Source organism: Ursus maritimus, unplaced genomic scaffold (assembly GCF_017311325.1).
Source record: "Ursus maritimus isolate PB19 unplaced genomic scaffold, ASM1731132v1 scaffold_26, whole genome shotgun sequence".
Lineage (NCBI taxonomy): Eukaryota > Metazoa > Chordata > Mammalia > Carnivora > Ursidae > Ursus > Ursus maritimus.
In genome coordinates, this window is record NW_024425119.1 from 9,359,641 (window position 1) to 9,383,826 (window position 24,186).

The 24,186-nt window shown below is 38.2% G+C and overlaps 1 protein-coding gene across 1 annotated transcript in view; it reads right to left on the reverse strand.

Moving 5' to 3' along the window:
* The window catches only part of LOC103669182 (pregnancy zone protein-like), a 46,361-nt gene extending 37,527 nt beyond the window's left edge, over nucleotides 1–8,834 (reverse strand). Inside the window, exons 1-7 of the mRNA XM_040642140.1 lie at nucleotides 8,752–8,834; nucleotides 5,639–5,822; nucleotides 4,735–4,888; nucleotides 4,523–4,575; nucleotides 4,005–4,025; nucleotides 3,383–3,551; nucleotides 1,815–1,899 (exon numbers count right to left, since the gene is read on the reverse strand). Coding sequence (XP_040498074.1) covers nucleotides 1,815–1,899; nucleotides 3,383–3,551; nucleotides 4,005–4,025; nucleotides 4,523–4,575; nucleotides 4,735–4,888; nucleotides 5,639–5,822; nucleotides 8,752–8,834 — 749 coding nt within the window. The remainder of the gene's footprint in view (nucleotides 1–1,814; nucleotides 1,900–3,382; nucleotides 3,552–4,004; nucleotides 4,026–4,522; nucleotides 4,576–4,734; nucleotides 4,889–5,638; nucleotides 5,823–8,751) is intronic.
* Between the last annotated feature and the right edge of the window lie 15,352 nt (nucleotides 8,835–24,186).

Below are 24,186 nucleotides of genomic sequence, written 5' to 3' on the forward strand. Positions count from 1 at the left end.
GTTTTACTATAAGACTCTCTTATTTCCTTCTTTCCTTGCCTTCAGATTATCTAGGTTATAATTCTAGTTTTACAATACCTCCCAAGTTGTTTTAGGGAAAAATTTAAGGATGCATAGACAGTGTATTTCTAAGTTCTCCCTTAGTCATATGTATCTTAAGAGGAAAATAAGAACTCAAATGGGAATTTAAATATTCAAAATCACTAGCTACACAGAATAGATATGTATAAATGGACAGTATCATAATGACTTAGTCTGATTCTGCCAAATCTCATACAAGGATATGCTATGGTATGGTCTGAATGTTTGCATCCCCCCAGAATTTATATGTGGAAATCTTAACCCCCAAGGATGATAGTATTAGGGGGTAAGGTTTTGGGAGGTGCTTAGATAATGAGGATGGAGCCTTCCTGAATGTGATTGGTGCCTTTATAAAAGAGGTTCCAAAGAGATCCTTTGCCCCTTCCACCATGTGAGGACATGGCAAGAAGGCACCAGCTCTGAACCAGAGAGAACCTTCACCAGAACGTGACGGTGCTGGCACCTTGATCTTGGATTTCTCAGCCTCTGGAACCACGAGCAATACCTTTCCATTGTTTGTAAACTACCCACTCTGTGGTATGTTGTCACAGCAGGCTGAGTGAAGTAAGACATGATGGGAGGTCAAATGTAGTCTGCTGTTTCTCAGAGTATGCTTTATGGACCTACTACACGGAAACTACCTGAGATATGGATTGAGATTCAGAGTCCTGAATCTTTCCTTAGATTTATGATTGGAATCTTTAGACATGGGGCCAAGGAATCTACATTTTAACTAATCATCTCCACAGATTCTGATATTCACCTAAGTTTGAGACCTCTTGCTTTAGCCCAAACTGTGAGGTAAGAAAGGTTTGGCTTTGGCCTCCCCTTTCTAAAGTTTATTCCCTCTTAATTTCTAGAAGTGCTGATAAAGCAATAAATTATTTACTAAATCTCACGTTGTTGAATGTTATTTCTAAATGCGACTCAAAGGGCTCTCCCTTCTGAAGGAAAAATGTAAAGCATCAAAACTGGTAAGAAAGATGAAAATATGATCCTCATACTGTTTTCAAAAGCAAGAGGTAGAGTGTCTCTCCTCATGTCAGTCACGTCAGTGCACGTGGAGAATGTTCTACTGAACTAAAAGGCAATCAGGGGAGAAATAACTATGACATGACTTTTGAATTCTACATTATATATCTATATATCTACTTAAGAAGGTCTGCTTGTTTTTCCCCCTAATTTTCCATAGTTTAAGAAACTGGGAGCAATAAAAAAATGGGGGTAATAAGATACAGAATAACACAGAGGTTATGAACATGAACATGACCTTGAGCTGGACGTCCTGTGTTCAGTTTGGCACAGTGTCTGGCATGTACAATGTTTTATGAAGCTGGATTTTTTTTTAATTGCAGAGGCAATATAGGATAGTGGCAAAGAGTTCAGGGTCTGGAGCCAGACTGTTAGACTTAAATTCTAGTCTCTCATTACTATACGTAGAAACTTGAACAAGTTTTCTATCCCCCACGTGTTATAGTTTCCTCATTCGCACACTAAGGATAATCATCCCCATTTCACAAGGCACTTAAAACATTATCTGGCACATTTTAAGTGCTCAATAAATGCTTTTATTGGTAGAAGTAAAAGTGTCCTATGCTGCCACCCTTGCTTCTTAGCTGGAGCTCAGGTGTATTGGAGAGAAAGTCATTCTCTAATTAAAATACTTTGGTAATGATTACTTGCAATGCACATAGAGTTAGGGAGACAGAAATGTGATGAAAAATGTAACTCACAGGCCACAGACGGATACTGTAAATTCTTCATCTAGAAAACCAATAGTCTTGGGCATTTTCACTTGGACCTCAAATTTGGGCAAAACTGTTGTCAACAGAAGGAAGAAAGAGGTGAAGGATATCTTGCAAGTATTAGTAACAATTCTATTACAGAACCTTATAACATAGGATCACATGAAAATATTTCAATTACAATAAGAAGCAGCAGGACCCCTACTGACCACAGAGATGTGTTTATGGCCATGGGTAGTTTGTACCATGTTAACTTGGTTATGTTGGCCCTATATTTCCTAGAATCCCTTTGAATCTCATCAAGACTTAAAGACGGAAGGAAAGCAGCGTCATTAGTCTCTGAAAATCATCCTGGTTAGATGTGGTGACAGGTACAGAGAGGTGAGAAAATTCCAATCTGTCCTTATTCTTTCCCTCTGTGTCCAGTTCTTCCCAACTGTTTGTCCTGCTGACTAGTAGAGGCCCCAGACCCACCACCGGACACTTGATTACAGAAATACTGAAGTGGTAGATAAGAGGTAGAGATGCATACAGTCTTCCATAGATTCTTCTATCAGTTTCCCTTTGTGGTCCACTTTGGCATCTGAAGATACCCTTGAAGGTGCTAAGTTATTCATCTCCACCAATGCTTCAGGAGAACTGGTTAGTAATTTCCTGTGATCCACCAGCTCCTCCTGCTGGACCCTTACCTTCCCATCCTCTCTCACAGCTGCGTAAGGCTAGCTGTTCCTATAATACATCCCTGTTCTATAATCCTCATGGCAGTTCAGGTGAATTTGAGGAATCACATGGTTTTGTGTGTGTGTGTGTGTTTGTGTGTGTGTGTTTTTAAGATTTTATTTATTTATTTCACAAAGAGAGGCAGTGAGAGATGAAACACAAACAGGGGGAGTGTGAGAGGGAGATGCTGGCTTCCCGCCGAGCAGGGAGCCTGATGCGGGGCTTGATTCCAGGACCCTAGGATCATGACCTGAGCCGAAGGCAGATGCTTAACGGCTGAGACACCCAGGCGCCCCAAGGAATCATGTGTTTGTGATAAGTCTCTTCATTCATGGCATGATATGCTCAATTCACATGAGAAAATCCACATGACTGATCGCTAATAAGATGGCTTCAATGTCTGACCACTTTGATTAGAGTAGTATAAGTGTAGGTCATAGACAGCCAGGAGGTACCTTCAGTTACAAGATACAGATCCACAGATGGCTTGCAGATGTTTGTTGTATTGGTTAACAATTTCTGTTCGAATAGGGTAATGGACCTATTAAAATCTCTCTTACCTCTCACTGGCTCTGTGATTTTGGTAAATTACTAACTGTTCTAGTATTGATGTACTCATTTGTAAAATGGAGACAATACAGTATCCGCCTCAGATGGTTGATAAGAGGATTACATGAGATAGTGCATGAAAAAAGCTTAATGAATAGGTAAAAAAAAAAACTAGCTAATTTCCAAATACTATATGCTAGATTTTTGCTTGTACCTATGTGTAAAAACTCTTAAACTCTTAAATACTCTAATGTCATAAATGTGTTGGACACAGGCAGAATTCTTACCATATTCATTCACTTCAAAAGGGTGCTCTGTTTTTTCCCCTGACTCCTTCTGCAGCTTGACCTTATAAGTACCCAGAGTGGGCTCCACCGAGAGTGGGAAGGAGAGCTGGCTGAGTCCCCCTTGCAATCTGAGATTTTGCCATTGGAAAATTCGGTTCCTCTTGGGATTCTATAGGTAAAAACATTATGAGTTCATAGAAAGAATTGAAATATATAATTTGAGTAGAGGGACAGCTTTTTAGGGAGGGCACACTGGGAGTTGGATAAGAGATGGATGGTAAATTGACACCAAAGGTACTGAGCAAAGTTTTCTAGGAATTCCACACTGAAGAAAGGGCAGCAAGCTTACCAGCTATGAGATATTGCAGACTGCAATACCTCTTTTTGAAATTATGCATATCCATTTTGGTCAGAAATATTGGAAGAGTCATGAACTTGTATCATTTAAGGGGATTTTGTTCCTTCATTTACGTCTTACCCACTCTCCAAAGGATTGAAGATAGACGGAAAACTGTTTAGTTTTGGTGAAGTGCTAGCGGGGAGGGAGGAGGGGGCAAGGGGCAATGGAACATAACTTGTAGCAAGTCCTCACTCCAACTGAGATGCATAAGATATTACCTACCTCAATATAAACCACTGGGAACTGGAAAGAAAAAAAAATAGTATGAATATGGGATAGAGGTTAGAAAAAGAAAACCATGACATCAGCATTGATAGACTATCTGGATCAGAGGGAGTGAGTCTGTATATTTCTTGTCCAAACAAGGAAATGTGCCCCAGTTTGGTTCTCGTCACTTTATATGATTAGTTTGGGACATATATCTCTTGAGAAGTCATGACTTTACTTTTATGAAATACTGTACAATTGAGGAAACCTATGCTAAGGTAAAAAGGTCCAAATAAGAAGTCTATTTTGCAGATGGAATTTATCTTTGAGAAAGTTTCTATTTCTCTAAGGGAGAAATCAAGTGCACTTATTTTCTTTTGTTCGATAAAAATTACTGGGATCTTTAAAAGGAAATTTTAACTGTTCTCCAGCAGTGGTTCTTATGAGATCGTATTGGTTTCAGGTTCTCCAAAAGAATGGTCTCGACGTTTTTGCCTCTTTCCCCCAAACTCATCCACCGTAATGAGACTTACCGTTTCATTCAAAGGGTGGAAATTGACATCCACAGAGACAACGCGGAATCTCACTGAAACAGAGAGATTTTGCCCATGAAATCCTCCAATGGGAATCGGGGGTAAATAACACAGATAACAGCATGCCTGGATTTTCATGATTGGAGAATAAAATAATAGAGAACCACACATCCACCCCTTAAAGTTGCCCTTGCTGATTTGTTTCCTGATACCTGTTTGTCCTGGTTTGTAGATGGGTTTGTCTGTTTGGACAAAGACAAGGCTGTCTACTTTCATGATGTGCACTGTCTTCCTCTTTATGAACTGCTGGGTTGGCCCCTTCACCTCCACAGTAATCAACCCTGAGGAAGATGGTAACTCTGGAAGCTGTAAAGCAGAAAAGAGCTGAAAGATCTGTGCAGACCCACTTCTGAATTTCTCAGTCTTTATGACTTTCTTATTTCTCTTGGTTAGTCCCAGAGAACAAGTTAGGAACAAGTCAAGAATTAGGTCCCTGGATTTATAGATTCTTATGCTTAATGTATCACCATGGTAATGCTTCGTTGATTTAAAGGGAAGATGTCACTGCAATAAAAGGAACTAGTTCTTCAAACAGTCATGAGGGTGAAGGCAATAATATACTCTCATTTCCACAGTAATATGATGGTATTAAAATAATTATCGAATGTTATTTTCCGATGGTCAACATCAACATTATGTGTTATCATTGGTAGTTAGCCAGTATGATTAATTATTTAATTCCTTACATAATAAAAGGTTACAAGGACAAGACATTAACCAACAACCACTTGTGAGATCTTAAATAAGTCACTCAAATTTATGAGTTTCAGTGTTTTTATGGGTAATGGCATGAACTTTATTTCCCTTACAAGTTTAAGAGCAAATGAAATCTTTCCTATAACTACTACTACATTTTGCATATTGCGCTGGAATTGTTTGTAAATATTATGAAAGCATATTCAGTAGAACTTTCATTTTTAGAATCTAATTTGAAAGTCACTTTGTACTTCTCAGTTTTTTCATTATGCTTTTTTATTGTCAGGGGTCAGGACACAAGGCATCAGCTAATATGCTCTTCCTCTATCGAGCTCCCCTATCCCGAGGAGTCATACTGACAGTGAACGGGCTGCAGTAGAAGGAGTTCTTCTCTGTCACCAGGTCTGCAAGGAGGGTTCTGGCCTGCATTCCATACTCCAGAATAATGTTCAGTGTCACCGTCTCATTCAGGTGATTAAGCATGACACAAGCCTTCTCAGGAACCCCAGCGTACAGCTGGGATGGGACCAACACCAGATACTGCCTGTGGAGAAGAGGTCTGGATCAATCATGGAAAAGTTAAAAAGACAGCATTATCGTGGCTGTTTTCTAGATCATTTTTTCTGTAATCACCAATCATAGAACAGAGCCAGATTTCAGTAATAGGGTAGAGGAATGTATTCTTCAAAAGCCAATCCAAAAAGATCTTCGAAACTCAGAAATTTCCAATCACAATATTTGAAAAGCTATTCATAAGCTATGGATAAGCAATCCATGAGTCATTATGTATTTTGAATAGAAATTATTTTCAGGGTTGCCTGGGTGGCTTAGTCAGTTAAGTGTCTGCCTTTGGCTCAAGTCATGATCCCAGGGTCTTGGAATTGAGCCCCACATTGGGCTCCCTGCTCAGCGGAGAGTCTGCTTCTCCCTTTCTCTCTCCCCCCTCTCCATCGCTCAAACTCTCTCTCTCTCTCTCTCCCTCTCTCTCTCAAATAAATAAGGTCTTTTTAAAAAAGGAAATTATTCTCAAATTTAGAAAGGGATCAACAAATTGAGATTATATATAATGAGATATTGTTCAGCCTTAACAAAAGGAAATCTTATCATTTGCAAAACATGGATGGGCTTTGAGGTCATCATAAGTGAAATATGCTAGAGAAAGATAATATTGAATGCTGTCACTTATATGTAGACTCTTTTTAAAAAAGTCAAATTCATAGAAACAGAGAATAGAAAAGTGGCTGCCAGGGGCTGGGGTGGAGGGGTGTTGAAGGAAATCGGGAGAGGTTGGTAAAAGTGTACAAACTTTCAGTTATAGTAAGATGAATGAAGTCTGGGGATATAATGTATGACATGGTGATTGTAGTTGATAATTCTGCATTGTATAAATGAAATTTGCTGGAAGTAGAATTTAAATGTTCTCACAAAAAGAAGAAGGAGAAGAAGAAGAAGGAGAAGGAGAAGGAGAAGAAGAAGAAGAAGAAGAAGAAGAAGAAGAAGAGGAAGAAGAAGAAGAAGAAGAAGAAGAAGAAGAAGAAGAAGAAGAAGAAGAAGAAGAAGAAGAAGAAGAAGAAGAAAAGAAGAAGAAGAAGAAGAAGAAGAAGAAGAAGAAGAAGAAGAAGAAGAAGAAGAAGAAGAGGAAGAAGAAGAAGAAGAAGAAAAGAAGAAGAAGAGGAGGAAGAAGAAAAAGAAGAAGGAGGAGGAGGAGGATAAGAAGGAGAAAAAGAAGAAGTAGAGGAGTAAATATGCAAGAGATGGATATGTTAATTCGCCCAAATGGGAGGAATCCCTCCATTATGTATATGTATACACACACACACACACACACACACACACACACACACGGAACCATCAAATGGTATATTTTGTAATTTTGTCAATTATATGTCTATAAAGTTGAAAAATGTTTTTTAGCAACAACGAAATATGATTAAGCAATTGATTATCACTGACAGTGTTAAGAACCTGTGTACATGTGGTCTTGGGTTTCATGTGGATGACATGAATTTCCTTATTTCAGGACACTAAAGAGATAACAATTAATAGATAAGGAGGAATTGAATTGCTTTGCAGTATTATTTCAGAAGCAATTTCAGTTCTTTCCTCTCTTTCACTCTCCGATGCTGGAAGACAAGACAAGCCATGCAAGGCTAATCACCAAATATATTACCATGTCCACCCAGAAGAAAATACCCCCTTCCTGTTGCTCTTGGTCCATCATTTACAATCACTCAAATGTGCTGCACTTTGCAATGCTCTGGTTGCCCAGGCCTTTCTCTCTTTCTGAAGTGTCTTTGTCTATCTGGATACATTCCATTTATTTCATAAGACTTATCACAAAACAACTTTCTCTCTGCAGACATAGGTGATGCCCCTTCTCTTGGATCCCTTAAAGGTTCCAGGAAGAGATAGGTTATCTCTGTGGGCATTCTCACAGAATCCTGCAACACTCACTAACATAACAAAATAAAAATTCTTAAGAGATTAAAAAAAAAAGATTTTAAAGGCTTTACGATCTCCCCAACGTTGTGGATTATAAAAGATCTTTAAGATCTTTTTACCTTTAAGATCTCCTTTAAGATACCTTTAAGATCTCCTTTAAGATACCTTTAAGATCTCCTTTAAGATAACTTTAAGATCTCCCCAGCATTGTGGATTATAAAAATCTCATTCAAAAGGAACATCTTGGCCCCCTAGTATGTTTTATGATACATGGAAGTGATACATTAACTGAAACTGCAAAACTGCCTATTTCCTACAATCCAGTTAGAAACTGTATTCATGTTACTAAAGTTACAATACCAAGTGTAACAACTTTCTCTAATGAATCACAAATAAAAGCCATGGGAAAAATTAAAAAAAAAGAAAAGAAAAGAATCCTGCAACGTTCATTTCTGGTTTTGCACTGGATTCCTTTCTCTGTGCACGATCTCCTCCTATTTTCTATACTGTGAGGTATTGAGGGCAGGACCCACGTTTTGTTAATCTGTATATTCTCAAGATCTAATGCCAGCCTCTACAGGTTTGCTGAAGAATTGAGTGATCTGACACACAAAGCCTGGCTTGTCTGAAAGTCATGCATCCATCCTGGTGATCCCTCACTGGGGAAAATACGGCCACTGAGTCATTTCAGTGGACGAGACACTGCAGCCCTTTTCATGAGACAATAAGGAATGTATCCTTTTTTTTTTTTTGGCAGAAATTCTATATTATTATTTAATGAATGTTGTGTAATTCTGTATTCTTATTTGGCGAATGTTTCATAAATGTTACTGCCTTATGTCTTTGTGTTTGCTAGAATTGGATTATGCCTCTTTCCACATGAGCCATAACAATTTACTGACCTTTCCAAACCCCTTCAATAGCAGATAATGTCACAGGAAATCAGAAAATAAGTAAGAGACACATATCAAGAAGCAGATAACACAAAAAGAAAGAGAAAGACAATCGAATTTTCTGGAAATGTTGCTTACGGTTTTGGAGTAGTAGAAGCATCTCTGGGAAGAAGCAGGAAAAACAGAATCAGGACTGGATTGGGCAGTTGATTTCCCCTCATGGTGTGGAGAGAAAGAGGAAATAATAGGAATTTGAGCCCTTGATTCCTTGAACTCTGTTCTTGTTCCAGAATCACTGGTTTTTATTTTATCTGATGGGCAGTGAAAGTAAACTGCTAAACATTTATTTTTGTAACATATTAACTACTTTCAGTATAAAAAAATCAATCCCAGCTTATGTCTATGACCATCAGTATTCTTTGATACACTTTCTCAAATTTTCTAAGCCTTTGAAAAATAGCACTTTTAGGTTACGCTGGTTCTGATTATTAATCAGTACCTTAAGTATTTTTAAGAAGAAACAAAATAAATTATATGACTTGATGAAGTCAATTAATATTCTTGACTTTCATTTTCGTTTTTTAATGAGCTATTAATATAAATACATATCCCAAATCGGTTCTTGGTAGTCTAGGGAACATCACCTATTCCCCTCAGCTTCATCCTACATGGTTCTTTAATGAAACAAAGAGTGAAATTAAGGATTTGAAGCAAAATAAATCTGAAGACAATCTCTCCCTTGTTTAACAGCTTAATGTTTGCATCTTATAGCTCTCTTTGTTTGTTTGTTCATAAAGAAAAAGATAATTCATTTGGATACTACCCAGGTAATACATACTTATTATTTCTTAGTTCATTGAACATCTAGAATAAAAGCCAATTAATTGTTCCCTAAGGAAACGACTTTTATTTGATGAACGTTCTTATTTAATTCTACTTTGAGCAATATAAAAATATTTTATCAGGGCGCCTGGGTGGCTCAGTTGGTTAAGCGTCTGCCTTTGGCTCAGGTCATGATCTTGGGGTCCTGGGATTGAGTCCCACATTGGGCTCCCTGCTCAGCGGGGAGTCTGCTTCTCCCTCTCCCTTTGCTGGCCACTCCGCCTGCCTGTGCGCTCTCTCTCACTCTCTCTGTCAAATAAATAAATAAAATCTTTTTTAAAATGTTATCAATAGTGATTCATCATCCTATTTGCTTTCCGAGGGAGATTGGGGTGTTAGAATCTATTTTCATGGAATTGTGAAATAAGAAAGATCCACGCTGTTACATTAATTTAACTAGGACCCCAGAATATGAAGTGTGTATATTTTAAATAGAGAACCGGTTTAAACTCTAAAATAGCATGTGAGGAGAAACAAGCATCTCCATAAATGAAGTAGATTTTTGTTTTTGACACACATTTTTTTTTTAGATCTGTTTATTTGAGAGTGAAAGAGAGAGAGCACGAGTGAGGGGAGGGGCAGAGGGAGAAAGAGAATTTGAAGCAGGCTCCACACCCAGCGCGGAGCTGGAGGCGGGACTCAATCTCAGGACCCTGAGATCATGACCTGAGTGAAATGAAGAGTCCCACGCTTAACTGGCTGAGCCACCCAGGCGCCCTTTTGACTACATTTTTGTAAATGATCTGAGAGAGTGAGAAGTGACGATAATGTACGGAGCCACCCTTGTGAACTGTGAAACTATAGGTACGTAAGATATCTAAATTCCAAGGAGGATAATAAACTGTGGGTGACGTAGAGCCAAGTCAAACAGAATAAGCTATAATAAAGCATTGTCGTGGTCCTTAGCAGTTGGCAAATGTTTGCTGAATGAATATAAAACGCTTGTGTTTGATTTTGGGTCCTTCCCTCACTAGAATCTTTACGTTCTTTTCTCCTCTACTGAGCTCCCAGTGCTCTCTCTCCACTCCTGCACTGCCCTAAGCAATGCACTTACTCTCCACCCGCTTAATGTGGGATAAATTAACTTATAATAAGTAATACATGACTTATAAGAGGTCCTATATTACTTTTCCCAGGCATAATTAAACTTATTAGATGTGCAACAAACCTATATTTTGGCCAAATGCCTAATGACTAAAAATAAAAATCCATATGTGGATGAAGCAAAAATCAGCACTGTAGCTTGAACTTTGGGAACAGAAGAATAAATTGAGTGTGATCAAAACTTATCATTTTGATTTTTAATTGCAAATTTTATTAGGTTCATTTAAAATATATATGATATGGCATAAATGATACTTTTTCCAGCATTCTCAACTAAGACTTTATATTCTTTGGTCTTCCATCCTTTTTCTTATATTCCCTAAAAGAATTTTATTAAACATGTAACTCCTCACACTTCCTTAGCTTAAATTTTTTCATCATGTGCAAGATGATAAAAAAGTGTATTATAAATACTACTATTTTAAAAATGAAACTGTAATATCACTTTTTAAACACATCCAATGCAATGTGCATACCGTTCGTCATTTATTGTGTACCATCATCCATTGTTGGATCCTTTTGTTGCTAGTTGGAAATTTTACATGATTCTTGCTTCTTCTGGATCTTGTATTTCCATTCTAATTCCCCACGTCGTTTTATCCTGGTATTTTATTCTTCAATAGATTTTAATGAACACCTTATCATTCATTTCTGTAACTAAAGATAATCAAATCATTAAAAAAAGGTTTTGTACCTATAAGGCTCAGAGTAGTAATGCAGTTTTTCTGGATTGAATTATCATTACAAGTGTTGTCGGTATATTACTTATCAAGACCATACACATCTACTATAATCTGAATAAATAGGAAACACAAGAGATAAAATTTAGTTTGAAAATAATTTCTTAATGAAATAAATTGTACATTTCATCCAACTGGTTTCCACAGTCAGATTTTGTATCCTTGAATGAATATTACTTATTGCTCTATTGAGGCAAGTTTCCACTATCTATTTACCTCCTATTTTTTCTATTCTATTCTATTTCTATTCTAGAATATTCTTGTTGTTTCCTATCATATAGGTGTAAGCACCAAGAAATCTTGTTCACATAAAGAGAGCAAAACGAGAAAGCTTCTATTAGAACAATATCATTTAAGTATTTAGGCATCTCAGTTATAAGCCAAAGGTCACATTATAATCATCATTAAATATAATTGTAGTTATATAATTATAATTCTCAGCTGAAAAAAAAATAGCCTCCTTGAGTTTGTTGAAAGCAAAGCACTGGAAACTAGGTCAATTGCAAAAGAGTTTGGAGCTCAGTCATTAGATTCAATCTCATTCTCAGTTTCTAGGAAGTACACAAAAAAGACTTATCAGCACTATAAATGGTTACTGATTGTTACTTTCTTACTTAGAGACAACTAAGATACTTAAGAAATTTTGGGAAATTAAAATGTTATTAACTCAATTACAGTTTTGTATAAAAAAATCCTCATAAACTTCTTTAACTTACTTTCTAAACCATGACATATCTTTAGCTTCTAGAAAATGTTCACCATTAACCTAATTTTGCAAAGCCAGTTCTCATTGTCAAAATAATTGATGAGATGAAACATATCTGATAGGACTAGTAATGCTTCATTTTTTATTTTAATAAACCCATAAATATACATCCCTATGATAATTGTTTGACTTCTAAATTCCAAGGTAAGGTAGAGTCTTGCCAGCGAGAGAAGGAACACAAGCAGGGGGAGTGGGAGAGGAAGAAGCAGGCTCCCAGCAGAGAAGCCTGATGCGGGGCTGGATTCCAGGATTCCGGCATCTCGCCCTGAGCCGAAGGCAGGCGCTTAAGGACCGAGCCACCCACACACCCCCAGGAGGACAATTCGGCTTCAGTATGTCTTTCCACGCTCTCTGCTTCATTCTTGCGGAACTCTCAGGGGCAATAGACATTGGCAAGGGCTGGAGAAAAGAGGAGGGGCTTTAAATGAAAGTTGTCATTATTTCTGCCACTCACCCCTACAATATGTATGAGTACAGAAAATTTAAAAATGAGCCCAAATCACCCATTTATAATGTCATATTTTTTTTATTCCTGGAAAATGTTTAGGACAGATGGATGAATAAGGCCAATAATGGGTTTGATGTCGTAAGGGAGTTTTTGCAAATATCAACTTTTTTAAAGCTTTTATTTATTTATTTATTTGAGAGAGAGAGAGAGAGGAAGAGAGAGCACAAGCAGAGGGAGCTGCAGGCAGAGGGAGAATCTGGCTCTCCACTGAGCAAGAGGCCCGATTCGAGACTCGATCCCAGGACCCTGAGATCATGACCTGAGCCGAAGGCAGATGCTTAACCAACTGAGCCACCCAGGTGTCCCGCAAATATCAATTTTTTTGAACTGTTTTTTTGGAATAGACTGACAAGAAGTTTTCCACTCCAAGATAAATCTAAGATACATACAAGTATAAGTGAATATTCATATATTAAAATAGATCCACAAATTATGCCTTGATTGTATTAACAACATTATGATAGTGATTTTATATAATTATTACCTACAAAGATCATAGGATTATTGATTATACACAATTTCAGGGATCCAGAAATGATGTCGAAATAGGTTGAGGCCACAACTGAACCTGAATGGCAGATTTTAGCCAAATGTCAAAATCAGAGATCAATGTCACAGCATTCCAATTTTTAATAGTAGGTAGCCACTAAACTCACACGAATGAAAATATAGTAATGAAAGTCCAGTCATCAGTTTAATAGACACTCAATAAATATTTGTGGAATGAAGTAATAAAATAATTTGATATCATTTCCTGGCTATAATAATGTTCATAGAACCAAGAAAAGTATTTGGAAAAGAAGAAATCTGAAATACAGTGTGGGAATATATTTTTTTTTTAAGATTTTATTTGGGGCGCCTGGGGCTCAGTCAGTTAAGCATCTGCCTTTGGCTCAGGTCATGATCCTGGGGTCCTGGGGTGGAGCCCTGCAGCAGCCTACCTGCTCAGCGGGGAGTCTGCTTCTCCCTCTCCCTCTGCTCCTCCCCCCTGCTCATGCTCTCTCTCTCTCGAATAAATAAATAAAATCTAAAAAAAAAAAATCTTATGTATTTATTTATTTGAGAGAGAGAGCGAGCAGGGGGAGGAGTAGAGGAAGGGAAACAAGCAGACTTCGCGCTGAGCACAGAGCCCCATGCAGGGCTCAGTCTCATGACCCTGAGATCATGACCCGAGTGGAAATCAAGAGTCGGACACTTAACTGACTGAGCCACCCGGGGGCCCCTGGGAATATTTTAACTGGACTTAAGTTTGGACAACACAGAGGTTAACAGAATAGACTCAAGTGGCAAACTGCCTCGGATAAAATCCCAGGCTCCTTACTTATTGTGCCATTTTGGGCAAATCACACAACCTCTCAGTGCTTCTGCTTCCCCACCTGTAAAATTGGCTTAATAATAATAATAATTCCTGCATAATTGGATTACATTAATTAACATATGTAAATTATTACTGTTATTTACTGCTAAATGAAAAAAAGAACAAAAGCTAAGTTATGGCTCTAATAATAGCATTAAATATTTACACAAAGAAGGATTAGAGGAGAGTAAGTAAACATGAAAAGAGTTGACTTTGTATCATTGATAACGTTGATGTGTTAATTATACAACAAATAATTTTTTAAAAATTCTTAAGCTATTAAAAAAAGCTCTACGAAAGACATCATTACCTTTGGACATATTTCTAAACCAATGTTATTTCCAAAGAAAGATGTGTTTACAGAGTATTGAGCAACTGTGAGTGGGTGAGAATGAAGGTCCTTGCCACGCTAGTGTATGTGTGTGGGGCGTAGAGTTAGAAGCATAAGTGTGAAATAAAATTGAAACTCATACTAATACACATGGGCCATTCATAGCAATGTTTTTAATGAATAAAGAAGCAAGAATCCTGGCTGCAATAATTTATCCTGTGTAATAACTTGCTGATTTTCAGTATATATTTTTTCTTCCTGTGAATGCTTGGTCTAGTAGAGAGCAGGCTGGAAAAGTTGGAGCTTAAAGGACACATTTTCATCCATCAAGGATTTCCAGGCACAGATTTTTCTTTTTTTAATTCAAGTTGGTTAACATATAGTGTAATACTGGTTTCAGGAGTAGAATTTAGTGATTCATCACTCACATATAACACCCAGTCTAGGCACAGATTTTGAGAAGCAAGACAAATGATAAAAAGAATAGAAGGAATGTGGGTTTTTTCCGGGGGGGGTCTTATTAAAAAGACTCGTGTTTAATATCACCATGCCGATTCAGAGATCAGGGCAGTGGCTTTGTCAACTGAGCTGTGATTCCTTATTTAGACTGCAGTCATATTTTCTTCATGGACATCATTAAAAACTGCCCCACTAGCAAAATAATGTTTTATGCAGCTCAGTTTTCTTCCTCTGAGCCTTCATTGGAAATTTTGTTCAGGAGAATGACATTTTCCATGCCTGTACAACCCTCCCCCACATTCCTGTGATCTCCTGTCTCCACAGCCCCAACCTGCTGCTCCTCCAGGTTTAGCCATACTGAACTTGCTTTCCTCCAGGATCTAGAAACCTTCCTATCTTAAAGACTTTGTGTTTTTTGTTCCCTTCTGCTGTATTTCTCTTTTCTTGGTAGTTGACATAGCTAACTTCCTCATCTTATACCTTTGCTCATCTGTCGTCTTCTCAATGAGAAGGAAGTGTCATGTCTCATGGGCACATTATTCTTCATTCATTTATTCAACAAACAATTATTTAAGGCTTGCAGTTACTAGAGGAGCAAGGGAGATCCGTAGGAGTGCAAGATAGGGAGGTAGACTACAATTTTAAGTGTTGTGGTCAGCATAATGCCCACCATTTTCTGCCATATTATATCATGTCTTACTTATTGTATTTATTGGTTATTGTCTGGCACCTCTCACTAGAATAAAAATTGATTTTGTTTTGTTGGTCACTGTTCCTTATGAATGAGAACTTATATCCAGTAAACATTCAATCATTGTTGAGTAAATGAATGAAGAATCATGTGCCCATGAAACATGATGCCTTTTCTCACTCATAAAGTATATAAAAATTATAAAGGAATAAATTGGATTGTATATATTTAACATTGACCAAACATTTCAAGGAGAATGGGTTAAGATTTACCTGATGGATTGTCAAGTTAGTCTTTCTGCAAGAAGTCATCTACAAGATTCAGTTACATAACTTTTATCATCAGAACATAAGACTTTCTTTCCTTTTTGTTAATGACATGGGTAAAAATACACAGCTAGTACATGGAAACATGTTTTAAATGGTTAAGATATTAGCTAAATGTAAGAAAGATAGAAATGCCATTCTCTTTCATAATCTTCTAGTTTATTATTGTTTCTGATGGTAGAATATTTCTACATAATTATATTTTTGAGGTGTTATTAAAATAAAGATAAAACTCCATTTGAGTCCATGTAGTTTATGCCATACCAAGTGAATGACCGGAGAGTCAGAAGTCTAAGGTCAGTTCCAGTGGTAACTGGGTGTATGCTGTCATGATTGATTTTGTGATAAAATGACAGTGTATAGCAATAATTAGGTGTGACATAACTATCTCTGAGCCCTGATTTTTGTCAAATGAAAATGTGAGTCTGAGAGACGCTATTCTGCAATTTTCTTTTTTTTTTTTTAAGATTTTATTTATTTATTTGACAGAGAGAGAGAGACAGCCAGCGAGAGAGGGAACACAAGCAGGGGGAGTGGGAGAGGAAGAAGCAGGTTCCAGCAGAGCAGGGAGCCTGATGTGGGCTTGATCCCAGGACCCTGGGGTCATGCCCTGAGCCGAAGGCAGACGCTTAATGACTGAGCCATCCAGGCGCCCTGCTATTCTGCAATTTTCTAAGAAGACAAGAAGCATACATTTTTAAGGAACTACTCAGAAAAAAATGTTTATTGTTTTGAAGGAATGATGCTCTATGTTGAAAATCTAAGAGGGGTCCTTTAGTTCCCCAGATCTCATAAAAGAGCTCCAAGCTAGAGGAAAGAGGAAGAGATGTTGGGAGAAAAAGGAGTTAGGCATGGCCCTATGTGCCTCCTCTGACTACTGGCCTGGATTCAACAGTGGGGCAATTATGTCAGGGCAAGTGCCCCTCCTTCGGGCAAGCAAAATCCAGGGACAGAGTAATTGCTGCCTAACTTTTGATCTAAGACTCGAGAAAGGCAAGGCTGCTGAAGTTCTTCATGTCAGGAGACAGGGCAGGGACAGCTGGATGGAAGATCGTCCCCTCTCCACCCTCCATTTTCTACACACACCAGGTTTCCTCAGGGGCTCCCAAGTAGGGTACAGGATTTTCAGATTTTTCACAGATTCTTTTTATTTTAGAGAGAGAGAGAGAGAGAGGGGAAGAGGTGGGTAAGGGGCAGAAAGAGAGGGAGAGAGAAAATCTTAAGCAGGCTCCACAGTTAGCACACAGCTCCACGCGGGCTCAATCTCACGACCCTGAGATCATGACTGAACCGAAATCAAGAGTCAGATTGGGGGCGCCTGGATGGCTCAGTTGTTAAGCGTTTGCCTTTGGCTCAGGGCGTGATCCCGGAGTTCTGGGATCAAGCCCCGCATCAGGCTCCTCCACTGGGAGCCTGCTTCTTTCTCTCCCACTTCCCCTGCTTGTGTTCCCTCTCTAGCTGGCTGTCTCTCTCTCTCTGTCAAATAAACAAATAAAATCTTAAAAAAAAAAAAAAGAGTCAGATTGAACCTAGTGAACCACCTACTGAACCACCTAGTGAAACACCCAAGAGCCCCAATTTTTCACAGATTCTTGTGGGGATTTATTGGACTCAAGATTTTTGTTTTAAAGATTTTACTTATTTATTTGAGAGAGAGAAAGGGAGAGAGAGAGGGAGCATGAGCGGCCGGAAGGGGCAGAAGGAGACGGAGAAGCAGAATCCCTACTGAGCAGGGAGCCTGACACAGGGCTCCATCACAGGACCTGGATCATGGCCTGGAGCTGCAGGCAGACGTGTAATCTACTGAGCCACCCAGGCACTCCTGGACTCAGGATTTTGAGACAATACAATGTCGCAAAGTTTTAAGTTTGAAATAAATTCCAGAAGAGTTTCTTATGCGATTCATTGAATATCTTGCCCAAGTAATCAATCCACCATTATCATTATTATTATTATTATTATTTCCATCAAATCAGAAGCAGAAAGAAGGTATTCTATTTGCTAAAAATATGGAGTAACAGAAATAATGGAAATTTCTCTTAATTATCTGTTGGCAAATCAATTGACAAATTTATTACAAGAATCAGGGGAGAATAATCCTCGAGAGGCTATTGGAGGCAAGCTGATTACTATAAACAAATAGATCTGGAGTTTATATTTAAGATTTCATGTAACTGGTAATTACAGAGAATTACAGGTAATTGTATATTTAAGATTCCTTTGTAAATTGCAATCTCTCTCTCCTATTATTCAGTAATACCTCTTCAGGACTTAATCATCACTGAGTTAGTTATTATGTATTTAGTCAGATATTATGTATGTTAGATATTATGTATTTTATATTTCATTTGTTCTCTTGGAAGAATTAGACTATCTATGGAGTGTCTACTGCTGTGCAAGTATTGTGGGATGGTGGTGGAGATTTTGGGCTATATATCTTTAGAATTACTCATTTCAAATTTTTAGCATTGAGATTGAGAAAGAGGAAGCTACAAGTGAGATAACATAGCAGCTCTCAAGGAAATTAGAACTTCCTCAAGACTGAGAGAAAAGTCCAGAAACTACAACAGTTATACCTTTGGAATAATGCTTTCTAATGCAAAACATAAGTAATTCCATGAAAAGGTGAAGTAAATAAAAGACATGGTTTAAATAGTGTAATAGGGGCGCCTGGGTAGCGCAGTGGTTAAGCATCTGCCTTTGGCTCAGGGCGTGATCCCAGCGTTCTGGGTTCGAGCCCCATATCAGGCTCCTCCACTAAGAGCCTGCTTCTTCCTCTCCCACTCCCCCTGCTTGTATTCCCTCTCTCGCTGGCTGTCTCTCTCTATCAAATAAATAAACAATCTTTAAAAAAAAATAAAATAGTGTAATAAATTATTAAAATAGTGAGCAAGTTGGGGCTCCTGGGTGGCACCGTTGGTTGAGTGTCTGCCTCTGGGTTTCAGCTCAGGTTGTGGTCTCAGGGTCCTGAGATCGAGCCCCGCAGGGAGTCTGCTTGGGAGTTTTTCTCCCTCTCCCTCTGCAGGGAGTTTTCTCTTTCTCTCTCAAATCAATCAGTCAATCAATCAATCTTGAAAAAAATAATAAGTTAAAAATGAAAACTGAAAAAGATAAAAATAAATGTATGCTAAAGAAAAAAAGTCATATATGAGAAAAAGATAAAGTAGTAAAAAGGAGGAAAAAGTTGTCAAGAGCATAAAGAGCTAAACTGGGGCAAGCTCAAAATTGTCCAAAAAAGATGACTTGATTTGGGAACAGCAAAGGAATTGCAATTAGGGGCATATAAACTCTAGCAAGCTCTAGGTGGGTGTGTTGAGGGTTTGGGACATGCTGTATTTATGGGGAGGGAAAGTGAAGAGGGGAGAGGTCACTTAGAGACTGTTAAAATCAAACACAGAGACCAGCTTTGAAAATTCCCTGAGCTGACAAAACCAGTCTAATCGTACATATAAAGCTCAGTTCAGCTTTTTGTGAGATCAACCTGACCTGGTCATTCTTCATGTCTCTGTAAACTATAGACAAAACTTTCCCCAAGGTTCATGTGAGGGAACCCCTGACCAATTCAATATCATTTAAAAAAATTCCAACATTATCAGTTTTCTGTCAATCAGGCATTTATGGGTAATAAGTCTCTTTCTCAGTCCTTACGTTTTTCCTCCCTTTTCCCCTGTTGACTTTGCCTGAGATTTTCCATTTTAGATTGGAATTCTTTCACCTACCCCCCTTTTTTCCACCTTTTCCCCTTTGATCAAGATCTTTCAAGAAAACAATGCTGGTCAATTCTGTCATTCAGGTGTTGTTAATTTTTGTCAAAGGTGTAGTTCTTTCTAGATTATACTGTATGTTTCATGGAGCTGAGAAGGGTCATCCGCAGGTGTCTTTTTTCATGAAGCTGGGGGACCATCCTCATGTGTCTTGTCCCACAAAGGAGGGACATGGTATGGAATGGCACTGGCCTGATTTGAACAAGAGGGTCGAAAATGAAGAATCTCGGTTATATCCTTCTAAGAGGGATGGTTTAGTTTCCATGGTCACTTGAGTTTCAGGAAAAGCCTTTGAAAGGAAAATTATTTTATGTTGTACCTACATTTGGGAAGAAGACATTTGCTTACTAACACAGAACAATAGAAGTTTAATTAAACAATTCATCCGATGACCAAAAGCCCAATGGTCACTATTGATTAAAACATACTTCTCAGACAATTTCCCCCATTGCTTATGTTTAATAGATCAAGACTGTCCCAAGTTCCAGGAGTCTGGCTAACTTCTGCAGCAGCTTGATCTTGTCTTTCGTTATTTTTAGTTCCTGTGTTATTTTTCTCAAATTACTGACATAAAAACAACATTCTTTTCCAAGTAGGGCACAGGTGCCCCCCTGCTAAGCAGTACGCAGGTTTAGGGCTCTGTAGTTTTGTAGCACGATTCCTGGAAGGCTATCTATTTGGGCTTGTGGGTGTTCAAAAGCTCAGACAGAAGCACTGAAAGTGGTAGACATGACTCCGAAAGATTGCAGACTGCTTTTTCAAGGTCTGCTACTGCAATCCAAGCTGAAACGTCTCTGGAGAAAACATGTCCCGAAACCTTTCTATTTACTATAGAGTTATTCGTACACAGCCACTCAAAATTATATTATATTATATTATATTATATTATTATATTATATTATATTATATTATATTATTATATTTATTATATTATATTATAATAGTATATATTATATTATTATAATATATATTATATTATATTATATTATATTATATTATATTATATTTCCATATATTATATTATATTATATTATATTATATTATATTATATTATATTATATTATATTATATTATATTATATTATATTGTGTTTCTTAATTTTGGCATCAGGGGTGAGGGCAATAATCCCACAGTGTCCCTTCCAATTAAGGGAAAGCATAGAATATACACTTCTTTTTTTTTTTTTCACATGAAAAGAAATACCCAGGGCACCTGAGTGGCTCAGTTGGTCAAGTGTCTGCCTTTGGTTCAGGTCATGATTTCAGAGTCATGGGATCAAGGCCTCCTTTGGGCTCCCTCCTTGATGGGAAGCCTGCTTCTCCCTCTCCCTCTGCCCCTTCCCTTTCTTGTGCTCGCTGTCTCTTCTCGCTCATTCTCTTTCTCTCTTGATCACTCTCTCTCAAGTAAATGATAAATAAAATCTTAAAAAAAAAAGAAATACGCAATGTATTGTAAGGATAAAGCATAGTAGGTTTCTTTGCCCAGATTCTTTTTCCTGAAATGAAAGAGGGGTATCATGATCAGAAATATAATCATTTATGTGGAACACATGAAATCTGGTTTACTAGCGTTATAGGAATGGTTATGAGAACATCTTAAATTTTCTGTAGACTGAAGTAACAAGTGAGCTGATCTAGTATAAGTCAGATTTTGGTGGTGGTCTGGATATCTAGGGAAAAAGATATCCAGGGAAAAAGCGAGTCAAATTAAGGTTCTCTCATGTTCTTTAGGTCATATAAAATAATATAGTTTCAACTATGTAGTGGGAGAAATCCTAGAGTTTTTCCATTTTCATCATGGGTTTTCAAAACAAAGATTTTGGATACAAGTCCAGACCTGAGTGACCCTTTATGAGTAAGGCATTCCCAATGGAAAACCATGATATTTGGCACCAGTCTTCTAGAAAATCTCAGAAAACGATGTGTATGGATTCAAAGGTACCACAGGAAAATCCTTTATCTTTGCTAGATAGGTTTCACTAGCCTTCTAAAGACAGCAGCCAGGCCACAATTCAGGTTCACCATGAGCATTGTCGGCTGTGGCACAAAGCCAGTAAGCAATAAGGTGGCAGAATCAGAGAGTTTCTGTAAGGTGGGGATAAAACGATGTGTTAAAGCTTAAGTAAAGAAGATAGAAAAACTAGAGAAAGATGAATTGAAGGCCTGAATGACATGATTCAACTAAACATAGGGTAATTTTTAAAAAAGGTAAAGTTACGCAGGCCTAGTCTGTATATCTTGGGTGAGTTGTCTATTTTAGATGCTGTCTGCTTCAGTGCCCAGAGATCTTCAGTTTCTGGTCACCAGTTGGGTACAAGTCCATTCAGGTTTTGGGGCTTTCTTGAGATGCGACTCATGAATCCAGGACTCTATTCCTTGAAGTCTGGCTGCACAGAGACCAGTTAGTAACACCTGGGACAGGCCTTGCCAGTGAGCCTGGAGAGTGTTTTTGGAGACGTCTTTCCAACAGACAAAGTTTCCAGGCGTAAGATGTGAGTTTGTCTTCATGTCCTGGGAATGCGCTGTGGGAAGACTGTTCTGTCAGAGCATGCTTATTTACTAAGTAGTTGATCAGGCCTTTGCAAAACTGAAGTATATCCCCCTTTATTGGTTTGTGGGTAAAAATAAGTATGGGGGAGGTCTAAGCGCATTAGCTATTCTGTAATTATTTCAAAAAGCAAAAGTTTGGGTGGCTCAGTCGGTCAAGCTTCCCACACTTGGTTTCTGCTCAGGTCCTGATCTCCTGCGTCGTGAGATCGAGCCCTGCGTCTGGCTCTGTGCTCAGTAGAGCCTGCTTGGATATTCTCTCCCTTTGCCCCTTCTCCCTCTCATGCTTTCTCTCTCTAGCTCTCTTTCTCACGTAAATAAATAAACTCTTTTAAAAAATGCAAAAGTTTATGCATCCAGAAGGAAGTAGATATAGAAGAACCAATGGCAAACTTTTGGCCAGGGTATTTGGAGAGTTTCAACTAATTTAGCTAACCGAGTTTTAATAATTGCGTTTGTATATTTGGACGATCCTGAAGACTGAGGATGGTAAGCACAATGGCGGTGTTGCAGAATTAGCCAGACGGTACAGACTCATCAAAGTATTTGAACACTGAAGCGGGTTCCATGATCACTATGAAGTTTGGAGGGGGGCAGGGTGATCCTCAAGTGGGAATAATCTTTTCTAATAAGATGTTAGCTACAGAAGGGGCAGTAACTTGCCTACATGGGAAAACTTCAGTTCAATGTGAAAACATGCAAACCATTACTGGAACATACTTATATCCCTAAGACAGGAGCAATTGTGTGAAATCCATTTGCCAAACCTTGAATAGTACATTGGGTAAATTAAAATGTCCAGGAGAAGTACAGATAAGTTTCCCTGGGTTAAATTTAGGACACACGAAACAAGCAAGATAAGCACTTTTTGCAGCCTTGCCAACATTTCACCACCAATATTGATTCATGAATGTTAGTTGATTAATTATTTAATTCATGTGTAGTAGTTAATAATGGAAATTTTAGACCTTTCTAGCAGGACCGGTTTTTTATTGGGGTCGAATCAAAGTTTCTTTTCTTCATAATCCTTTAGACATCTAGTTTTGTTTTTCCTATTCAAAGACCAATTTTTGTATTTCCCTTAATCCTCTAAGGTCATCACCAGGGAAAGTGATTTTCTAGTCTTTGAATCCCGTAAGAGGTATGGTTTTTGTGGTGGTATCAGCAAAGTGGTTCCTTATGGCTCCCAGAGTCATAAGACTTAGAATGCCCAGGGACTGTAATAATATCTAGAGCTGCTGGTAGGAGCAAAGCATCTAATAAATTTTGGACATAAGGACCACTTTTAATTTTGCCTCTGTTGGAAGTAAGGAAACCTCATTGGTTTCCACAACATTCCAAAACCATGGGCTACTCCATGGGCTATCAGTATAGATGTTTGTGGTTTTACCTTTAGCTAGAGTATAAGCTCAAACAAGAGCATATAATTCAGCTTGTTGGGCTGAAATGGCCAAAGATAAAGGTGCAGTCTCAATGACTTCACAAGGAGTCGATATCCCATAACCAGCCAACATTTTCCATTTTCCTTTTTCATGTAGGAGCCATCAGTAAACTGTGAAAAATCAACATTTTTCAAGGGGGTTTCTTGTAAGTAATCACTTACCAGGTGAGAGGTAAATAGTCCAGGTTAAACAGTCTTAGGGGATTTTGTCCATTGAGGAAAGAGGTAGGACAGCAAGGTTGAGATCGTTACAATAAACGAGAGTGATATGAGGGGTGGTTAGCAAGAGGAATTCATAAGAAGCAAGGGGACTTGCTGAAAGGTGCCGGGTATTGTGTGAGCTCAAGAGAGTAAGGAAACCAGTATAGATGTTTGTGGTTTTACCTTTAGCTTAGTGCCTCAGCGTGAGGCACTAAGATGTTCAAAAAGGATCCCATAACTATTTTTTCAATGGCCTTTACCAGAAGGGCAGTAAAGTTCTAAAGTATAGGGGTAACCTCAGACCATGAAGTCTCATCGTTGGCTGTAGTAATCTAGAGGGCGGTGGTAACCCCCTGTTTTTGGGTAAGTACTCTGAGGACATTTTCCTCTCTTTCATATACAAAAACAGAAAAGGGGGCGCCTGGGTGGCACAGTGGTTAAGCGTCTGCCTTCGGCT